This window comes from Microplitis demolitor, chromosome 3 (assembly GCF_026212275.2).
Source record: "Microplitis demolitor isolate Queensland-Clemson2020A chromosome 3, iyMicDemo2.1a, whole genome shotgun sequence".
Taxonomy (NCBI): Eukaryota; Metazoa; Arthropoda; class Insecta; order Hymenoptera; family Braconidae; genus Microplitis; species Microplitis demolitor.
Window position 1 is genome coordinate 8,666,234 of NC_068547.1, and position 11,267 is coordinate 8,677,500.

Here is an 11,267-nt window from a genome sequence, read left to right on the forward strand (position 1 = left end):
ATAATTTTGATGTGAAAATAAATTCTCAAAGTGATGTAATACATAGTCTGAGAAATTTCAAGACAAATAATTAAATTACAGCTAAAAGATGTCAAATTTTCTAAAAACATTATTTGAAATTATAAAATTCCAGAGCTAGTCGATGGTCAGAGATTTTTATTAGACTATAAGAATGTCCAGAGAGTAGGGATGGATATGAGCTAATGGTCTGTGTCAAAACACTCCTCTCGAAGGGTATATAGATGCAGCCATTTGTAAAGTCATAGTTCTCTTGGGCCATAAATCTTACTGATGTTTAAAGTCGTACAAAAGTTTTGTCTATACAATAATATTTTACTGTAATGATGCTTTCAACGACAGTAATAACGACAATAGCACGCTCCACTAAAAGTGACAGACTACACCAATAAAAAATTTTTAAAATTAGTGAACAATAAATTTGGCAAAAAAAATAGCAAATTTTATTGATAAGTGTCAGCAATAAACTTACGGCAGATCTTTTATACAGTGAGAAAATTTATTTGATCATAAAATTAATTTATATTCAATAAACAGTCAATTTAATTTTTGTTTCTTGATAAATAAACGGGTTACTAATATATGAGTTGGTTTGAATCATTGATCAAAAGTTTAATGAATTAATTTGATGTTTTTTAGTCATCAATTTAGTTTTATTTCTAATGAAATAAAGTAATTACATTGTGAAAAATCGGGAGTGAATTCGGAGTGAAATTAAATCCGAATTCACTCCGCATTCACTCCGCCACTCGGAGTTCCGAAATTTAAATTTATTTCAATTTATATTAAACTGTTAAACAGTGTGTGTGTTCCGGTGTGCAAATGTGTACGTGGGTATGAATATGTGCGTGTGTGTGCAAATGTGTGCGCGTGTGTACGAATGTGTGTATGTGTGCGTGCGGGTATGTGCGAGTGCGTGATTGTGTGTGCGTGTGTGTGGGTGTGTGCGTGCGTATCAGCTTATCAGTAATTTTATACACGAGTTTTTACTTCGATTATATTAAGTGGAGTTACATTTTATTAATTTTATATATTTTTAAAACTCTTCTCCGGAGTGAATTTCATTCAGGCCGGAGTGAAATTTACTCCGGAGGAATTAAATTAATAAAAAATTATCTACTCTGCGAAAACTTCCCTTCGGAGTGAATTTTACTCCGAAGGGGAGTAAATAATTAAAAATTCATTCACTCTGGATTTAATCCGCAATCACTCCGCGAATTTTTTACAGTGTACATTTTTAAGTCATACAAATTTATTTAATTGATTTTTAAGTAGACTGTAAAAAATTTTTAGTGTAAAAATGGCCCTCGAGGAACTTACAAGGTGTCTTTGGTGTTTATTGATGGTGTGAAATTTTTTCCGGAGTGAGAATGATCCCCCGAATTTCCAATGTGTTCTTGGTGTGCATTGACGGTGTGCAATTTTTTCGGTATGAAAATGGTCCCTGAGAACTTTACAGAATTGGTTCGGTGTTAATGAATGGTGTAAAATTTTTTGGTGTGAAAATTGCCCCCTTGGAGTTTATCCTGTGTCTTAGGTGTACATTGATGGTGTGCAATTTATTTTGATGTGAAAATGGTCCCCGAGGACTTTCAAGGTATCTTTGGTATGCATTGACGGTGTGAAACATCAAACGATGTAATTTTAACAGGGTGTGAGTGTTATTTTTCACACCATTTGGTGTAATTAGCTCAAAACTCATACATTGTCCGATCATATGATCTGTAGTAAAAAATGGCCTGATGTCTCTAATATTAAAATTAATAAATTTAACTCTATATTCGAAAATTATCTATTATGTCAAGTATTTTCAATTGAAAAAATTACTCATTGCCAGTAAGATTGTATCCATTAATCTAATGTTGATTAATTACAAACTAACAATATATAAACCTTTTCCATTGATGTTTGTACGACCTCTATCAGATGTTTTGTGGTTCGAAGTTGATAAATTAACATTTCTATTAACATATTTTTATTAGATGTGATATTAATTAAAAATTAAAACTCAGAATAAAAATTTCTATAACAGCATCTTTTATTATCATCTCTCCTCAATGACAACTTATTTTTATTATTTTGTTCTTCATTGTGTCTACCAAAGTAACATTCACACCCTTGATGGTGTGATCGTTCTAATTCACACGGCCTAAAATTTAACACCGTGGGTCATAAAGCTTCCACACCATTGGTGTAGAAAATGTTCTCACCAAATAATTCACACCACACTACGGACTCTAAATTTTTTAATGTCCATTGATCGTCAGTATTTTTTTCTGGTTTGTTTCTACAGAATTATGGTTAGATACAAATGCAGCCAAATTGACATTTTTTTGCCATAACGATTCAAAAGAGCGTATTTTAAGCAAAACTGTGTTTATTTCCCCAAAACGTAATTTAAATAAACCCATTAATTAGTATCAAATATAAAGTTTTCTACTTCGTCGAGTTTTTTTTTCTCGAATTTGATTATACATGAGATTAATCGCAATTTGAATTTTTTAGGATTATAAAATTAACAAATTACTCAAAGAATTTATTGATGTCGTCAGTAACATGTTACAAGAGTCACAAAACGAGTTTTGAATGAAGATCAAGATCGTGGGTTTCTGCCAGAATAAATCTACCCAAGTTACTCAGTATTAAGTCCCCGTGCGAAATAATTTAATTTTAAGTGCTATATAATTCTATTGCTGAAGAATACACCATGAGATGGTTATTTTACGCAGCATGAAGGATCATACAAAGAACAAGCGATTTCTAAAACTTCTCCTTATGCTCAAATGTGGCATTAGACTAATTCCGAGTTTATCTTCAGCGATGAGACGGTGGAGTAACTAAATGACATGGTGATATTTATGGTTAGTCTGTATACGGGGTGCAGAAATTCAGTGAGGCGAAAAAGCATGTTGGTACAGTCTCATGGGATCTGGTACATTGGAGGATATTCGGAGGTACAGAGTCAAAGGTTTTCGCTCCCGGTTTCTTCCCTCACCATTCTGTGATACGCCGTCAGCAGTATGAAATGACTACCCCTCTGGTTGCCAAGGTAACCATGCAGCCCACCATTCGCCAGCACAACCACCCCATCCTGCCGTCGCTGGTTTTGCTCCATACCAGCTCTCGGTCGCTGTACTGTCGAGGGCAGCGCACCCCATCTTAGTGCCCCTTTCTACCTACACAATCATGACCTTCTTTATGTTTGCTATATCTATATACCATTGGAATATATATACATACATACATATAAAGAGTTTGAACTGTGCAACCCACGGATACACCTTTACTATACTGCTCTCTATGCCAGCCACGGCCATGTTGAATTCAATATCGGCATACCTCGCATTCCACTGGACGTTTTTTTGACCGCATCAAACGGTTCTCAGCTAATGGCTGCTCGAGCTCCTGCTAGGAACTTCAAATATCCTATTTTTCATCAGTTTTTCATGTCTCAGCTGTACAAGAGACTTTTTTCAAAGATTTTAATATCGCGATAAAATACAAGCGGGAATAATCTAAGTTTCGGGCTGAAAAATGCTTTTGCATGATAAAACTGATTATACATTCAGAATAATTATTTATAATAAAGAGTTTAGGATTCACGTAATTTATAATTGCCACCATTTTATCAAAGTTATCAGTAAACATAAGTTTAAATGTTATTTTGGGATTATATCTGAAAACGCGGAATTGTCTCGCGCCAAGTAGTCGTTCAAACATTTATGGGTAATTTTGATTATTTATGAAGATTTAAGGCATTAAAGGATAAACTTATTGAACAAGAAAACGTGAAAATTTTCTATGCTGCATCTTCTGGAAAAATTGATTTGAAAATGGCGGAAATTGGAATGGTATTGCACAAATGGGGGGGGGGACAAAATAGGGTATGCTTAAAATTTTATAGAAAGGTTGGTTTTTTAAAATGTTTTTTAGAAATTCCAAAATCACTTTTGTAAATGTAATTGAGCATTATTTTGAATTTTTTTATCAAGTTTTTTCAAAAATCGAAAGTGTTGGTCGAAAAATGTTAATGAATATTTTTTCCCTTAAGTACCCATTTTGCCCCTCCACTTTCTCATTTTTTGTACAAAAAAATTTTTGTAGATTTTATAGATTTTTGTTTTAATTTTATAACTTTTATGTTCAGCCTCTATGAAACATAATTATTATTGCGTATAATATAATTTCATGAATATTTTATTTTTAGAGACTTACGATTGTTTTTTTTTTGTTGAACATACAATTGATAAGTAATTTTAATTTTTTTTAACAAAACAAAAAAAAATAAATTACGCTATGGAGTTTCTCAATAATTAGTATTATATAATAAGCGAATTATGTTTTTTACTAAAAAAAAAAAAAAAGGAAAAAAAAGTGACACTTATAATAATTCACTAAGCTAATTAAATTCTTATTAAAAATTATATATTTATTATATAACAAATACATATTCATAATGTTGACATTGAAAGTGTCAGTTTCAGTCATTCATAATTTACATTTCTGAGCTTAGTTTATCTTCATTCTTTATAGCTTTCAATATTCGCATTAAATAAACGATATAAATCGGGAGAAATTTACAGTAACAATTACAATATATATGATGGAGATGGTTTCCATTTCATAAGGTAACAGTTTTTTTTAAGTATCGATTATAGTAATGGTTACCATAAAAATTATGGTAACCATTCCTGTCTATATAAATTTTAATCCTATACAATATCAGAATAGTATCTATACAATTATGATAATTTCTATGTCATTGTGGTAGTCGTTACCATATGTGATGGAAATGATTTCCATAATTAATGGTAAAAGTTACCGTGGTATTGTAGTAATGCTTACTGTAATATTATAATTTATAATAATGGTTACCATAAGATTGTGGTAACTATTACTATCATTTATGGTAATGCTTATCATAACATTTAGAAATTTTTCGTTATATGATAATTATTATTAACATATATGCTAAATATTTTGATCATATGTGGTAATGGTTACCATGACATTAAAGTAATAGTTACTATACAATATGGTAATAAATCCCAGAATATGACGTAACTACTGCTATAATGTCATGGTAATTATTACCATAATATTATGGTAACATATGGTAATATATGGTAACGTTGACTGTAATAGTATGGGAAAGATTACCACAGTAGTATCATGGGAATAGTTACCACAATGCATGAAGTTTATTCCCATACGTACCTAAGAACTGTTTCAATATAGATACAGGAAACTATTCCCATGAATATGGTAATCATTACCATGCAATACAGGAACTTTTACCATAATTATAGGCATTGTTCCCGTAGTTATGGAAACTTTTCCCAGAAATTATAGATGTATGTCCTATAATTCCTAGTAATTATTACTATAACCCTATAGGTTGATATTTTATAAACGTACTAGGAACAATTACCATAATTTTCTCTCTATGTACAATAATATTTTCTCCAACTACCGCCAAGTTTTAATATTCGGTAATAATAAAATTTTTATGGAAAGTAGTGACGTATTCCTTTGACAATCTACTGGTAATGAAAATTTGTCTTCATCATATCTGATACTTATCAACAGCAATTTCTTAAAAAAAATTTTGTTTAAATGTAACTGAAAAATATTTCGGAAATTAATTTTTATTTTCAAGAATTAAAACAGCAAAAAGTCTTAGAGTTGTTTTATTCCGAACGAATATATTCTCATATTTTTACCCGCCATTGTGATATCATCTTGGTTAAGATAAAAAAAAAAGAGAGGAAAATAAAGTTAAAAAAAGAAAAGAAACCGGTTTCAGTGAAGAAGAATGGAACAGGCGTTAAGTCTGCCACAAAAGCGAAATGGCGCGTTCTGTTCTTTTTATATTCTTTTAAGAAAATTACTATCGCAAAGGTTAAACAAGACGCAAAAAATATAATGATGTATAAAGAGAAAAAAATTATCCACAATTTTTTTTTTTTTTTTTTTTTTATGCAACCAACTGATTTTTATTCCAACAATCTTTCATTTTTTACAATATTATTATTATTATTATTATAATTTGCACATTGATTATTCAATTAGACCATAAAAAATATCCTAGGATTATAAATACAAATTGCATGAAATTTTTTTTTACCTGAGTCGCTGTTACGTTTAAGTCCTTTACCTAAACACCATAAAAAAAGGCAACGTCTAGTCAATTCCCTTCCGTGGTTGTTGACTGCTCGTTTATGACTTGAGTGTAGGACTTAGAGAAAGTTATAAGACGGAAAATTTCAAAAAAGGGTTCACGTAAGATATATGATGGGCAAGGTTTTTTTAAGGGTCAACTTTCTATTTTTTTTTCTTCATTCCTGTACTTTGCCAGGTTAAGTCATTTACTGCACTCTCTCAACCCCTGCAATAAAGTAACTCGTCGAAATTGCTGTTGTTTAGGAGAAAGCTGACAGAAGAGAGAGTTAAGATTTGTAACCTGGCAAGGGTGCAGGATGTACTTAAAAAAAAAAAACATATTCGGCTGTTTGCTATTTAACTCAAGATTTCTCTTTTTTTCTTATTTTTTGTTGAGAATAACAGTTTTGAATCACTGTTAAAAATTTCCTCTTGAATTTTCATAAAATTTTTTTGAATTCAGTACTATGTGTCAATTAATTTTCAAAAATTTTTTTATGAAAATTCAATGTTAATATGTGAATTTTAATACTCGCTATACAATTTTTCAAATTGATATTCGTGATTTAAGTAAAAATTTTTTCAATTGATAAATTTAGATTCTTGACCCAAGTACACAGAAAAAATACAATTTTTGACTGAAAGTAAATTTTCTTGATTCAAGAAAATTTTTTTTGAAAACCTTAATTTTCTTTAATCAAATAGAAATTTCCTTTGATCAAGACAAACTTTCTTGGCTCAAGAAAATCTCGACTTGATTTCCAAAATTGTTTGTCTTCTGACATATTTTCTTAATTCAAGAACTTTTTTCTGTGTACTTATTTAGATCAGGATGCTGACTCTCGAGACATCTAAGCAAACACTAACGCATATCGTTTTCAAATAAAATGATTTTAATTTCAAGGATTGTATTGAAAATTTAATAAGTTTACAACTGAATTTTCAAATAATCTTTAATTATCTCATATTAAGTTTCATAATTGATTTTTAAAATAATAACGTTCTTTGAATTTTCAAAGCTATTTCGTAGATTTTAAAATTTTTTCAAAAATCTAAATCAGATTCCATAGAATTTTATTGAAAGAGACCGAAATCTCACTGAAAATGTAGAATTTTAATGGAAAAGGTTAAAATTTGGCCGAAAACACACCGAAATGTAATTATTCTCAATAAACCGACCGAAAATTCGCTGAAAATTCTTAATTTTACCGAAATCGAATCGAAACCATAGAATTTTATTCAAAGAAACCAAAATCTCACTGAAAATGAAGAACTTTAATGGAAAATGTGGAAATTTGGCCGAAAACACGTCGTAATTTTATTGTTCTTAATAAACCGCTCGAAAATTGACCGACAAATTGAGTCGGCCTATTTACGATTTGTTTCAGGCCAAACTATCAACCATTTTCCGTTCTGGGCAATTTTCGGCCTCGTGTTCACTACCTGAGTCTTTTTTCGGCCGAAAAAAAATTTTATTATTTTGGCTTGAAATTTTTTTAACCGGAATGTAGAATCCAAGTTTGAATCTGAAAATTTATAACATAATTTAGTCTAAGAAAATCCAAATTATTTTTAACAGTGATGTAAAAATTTCAATACATATTCGAAGAGTGAGGAAGCACTTAAGAAATAATTATATAAAAAAGTATATATTCTGACTCCAAGTAATAGCCGAAAATTTCCTTCCAGGTCCGAATGGATGTCCAAGACGTAGAGGTCGACAGACGTACACACGATTTCAGACTCTCGAGTTGGAGAAAGAGTTTCACTTTAACCACTACCTTACGAGACGACGGCGAATAGAAATAGCTCATGCCCTTTGTCTTACAGAACGACAAATAAAAATTTGGTTTCAGAACAGGCGGATGAAGCTGAAAAAGGAGCTCAGAGCGGTGAAGGAAATCAACGAGCAGGCAAGACGAGAACGGGAAGAGCAAGATATGATGAAAAAACAACAGGCCGAAAAACAAGCAAAAATGCAAGAGCAGCAAAACGCTCTGCAGCACCAGCAGCATCATGTGAGTGGGTTAGATAAGACGCAGAACGATCTCCTCAAGGGTGTAAGCAAAGTACCGACATAGGTAGTAGAGTAAATGTGAGTCAATATTTGTTGTCATTGATCCCATAAGACAACGAAAGCTGTAAATTAAAGACACGCGTCCATGCGCTACCACTGGGATTAAACTTCCCACGAAAACGTACTTACCTGGTTCTCCAGGACGAGGGTAAGCCTCGATCAGCCACTCGGCGACTGTTTGACTGATTTGTAGAATGTATTTTTAAAAAATAGAACAAAACTAAAAAAACGCAACTAAAACTCTAAACAACGATCAATAAAATAATAACTGACTTCAAAAGAATGAACTAGAGACAGAGAAAGAGAGTGGAAAATACGATACTTGTTAGTGCAACTTTAAATTTTTCGTGCCACTGTGTAAAAATAACTGAATCCGTCACGTTCCACGGTAAGAATTGCAAATAAAAAAGCCCATGGTTAAAACTTATGAACCCGCACCTATCGGACGCTGGTAGTGTTTTCAGTGATAGATGTCACGTGATCAAATTACGTTTAATGATGAATGTAACTAGTATATAGTGTAGTTACTACATAAATTTATTGATTACATTGACTACCGACAAAGCAGTTCAATGGTCGATCTCATGCCGCATAAAATATACGGATCTGAGAGCCGGTCGTCAAACGACCGTTTAGTTGATTTTTAGTAGGGGTCTGTATCATCGACTGCTGTTGGTTTATTTTATATATACGTGTATGTATGTGTACATATGTGTAAAACTTTCATGTGCATAAAATAAACGATGCCAAGAAAGAAGCAGATAATACCAGCATGAATCTTTAGAAGGACAGTCGGTATCGATTACGCGCAAGTTCTCTGGGTACACATAAATGCCAGCTTCAAGGTGGGCTGGTTCTTTGATATCCGGTGAATTGACGATCATATCCTCGAGACTATCACCTATACTATTTATACAGAAATACTTACAGATTACTTAGACACGTGACATGGAGCCAGTGAACGACTTTCTGGAACTGAAAACTAGGATACTATTGAAAGTTATCATTGAAAAATAAATGTCGAAAATCCCGGGTAAAAATATTTGGCTGAAAAGTCGAAATTTTGATAAAACCATACCAAAACCGTATAATTTTATTAAAAGAGACCGAAATTTCACTGAAAATATCGAAATTTGGCCGAAAACACCCGAAATTTCATTATTCTTAGAAAAACAACCCGAAAAGTCTAAATTTTACCGAAATCGTAGCGAAACCATAGAATTCTATTCAAAGAAACCGGAATCTCGCTGAAAATGTAGAACTTTAATGAAAAGGTTGAAATTTGGTCGATAACACCTGAAATGTTCTTATTCTTAAAAAACAACCCGAAAATTGGCCGATCAATTGAGTCGGCCACTTTTCGATTTTTTTCAGATCTAACTATCGGCCATTTTTCATCCTGGCCAGTTTTCAGACTTGCGTTCACAACCTGGGCCACTTTTCGGTCGAAAAAAAATTTTATTGTTATTTTGGCTTGAAATTTTTTTACCCGGGATTCAAAAACGCATTGTCGATAATACTGATATTAAACGTCCTCTCATTATATTTTTTATTTTTTGAAATTTTTTTGTCTGTTGCAATTAGAAAATTTATATTGTTTATTATTTTATTTTTTTTTTTTTGATGTTGACTAAAGAAAATAATTTTTTCCCATACTATGTTATTACTATGATATTAAATAATTTATGTTCAAGTTTTTGTTATACTGTTGGTAGCCAGATACTTACGTCAAAGCTTTTCTAATTATAATTTAAATATTATTGTTATTACGATTTGACATTGAATTTCGGAAATTATTTTTAAAAATTGTGATTATTTTAATCAGTTCACAAAATAAATACTTGACGTGCTTCGGTCAAGCTGATTAATTTTATTGCTTGTATTTTGTTATGTTGTAAAATTTATATCTATTTTTAAATTTAAAGTTTGTTGATTTGGTTTTTTTTCATTGAATTGTGTTATGAGATGAGAAAAAAATTTCTTGAAGCAAGAAAAAAAATTCTTGAGACAAGAAAAGAATTTCTTGAGACAAGAAAAGAATTTTCTTGTGGTGAGAAAAGAATTTTCTTGAGACGAGAACCGAAGTTTCTTGAGACAGGAAAAAAGTTTTCTTGAGACATGAAAAAATTTTCTTGAGGCAAGAAATAAATTTTCGTGAGTCAAAAAATTTTTTCTAAATTTTTTTTTTATTAATTTATAATGAAAAATATTTCTTGTACCAAGAAATCTATTTTTTCTGTGTATCTGTAACACAAAACATGTTTGTTGATTTTGAATAACTATTGGTTTACAATTGATATTATAGCAGCTTTAATAGTTTCGTATTTCAATATCAGTTTATCATCTACCAAATTATTAAAAAAAATAACTGCATGATAAAATGTGCTCTTATCTAAGAATTTGATACACCAACAATGAGATAGAGTACATCTCCTGAATGAGTATTATACTCTTAGTACATTAAATACGTAATTTGGTGTCAGGGTAGACTTTTCCATAGTCATAGAAAGCCAGTTAATTATACTACTTATTAAGTACATATAAATTAAAAATTCAAAAAAGTTAATTGATGTCAAAAATTTTCGAATTTAGTAATAAAAGCATTTATTTTTTTGGTATTCTTGATGTGGTCATTCTATTTTCAGCTCAATCAGTAATTTTTAAAAAAATCTTAAAATTTTTTTATAGTTCGATGAAAATGTTCAATTTTAATTCAAATAAATTTTTGAAATAATCAAATAATTATCTATAGTGTAAAAATGTATACTCATTACAATATTGATTTAGCTGAATATAGAAAACTACACTAGTCTAATTAAACACGGAACTAATAAGGAAAAAAAAATAATAATAGGTAACAAGCATATTATTAAAAAAATAAGTAAAATACAATTATTCTATCCGCATCATGTAATAAGAAAAATCATATTATAGAATAGCTAGATTATCGCACAAAATATTGAACGAAGCTCTAAAAAAAAGGTTAAAATAAAATGTTAAACAAATTAAT

General features: G+C 30.6%; 1 protein-coding gene across 2 annotated transcripts in view; it reads left to right on the top strand.

The window, feature by feature from the left end:
* Positions 1–10,890, top strand: part of LOC103570383 (homeobox protein abdominal-A homolog) — a 43,451-nt gene extending 32,561 nt beyond the window's left edge. Inside the window, exon 3 of one of the 2 annotated variants that reach the window (XM_008548096.3) lies at positions 7,852–10,890. In XM_008548096.3, coding sequence (XP_008546318.1) covers positions 7,852–8,261 — 410 coding nt within the window. In that variant the 3' untranslated portion in view covers positions 8,262–10,890. The remainder of the gene's footprint in view (positions 1–7,851) is intronic. The other variant, XM_008548097.3, reaches the window with a different exon arrangement.
* Positions 10,891–11,267: the final 377 nt, after the last annotated feature.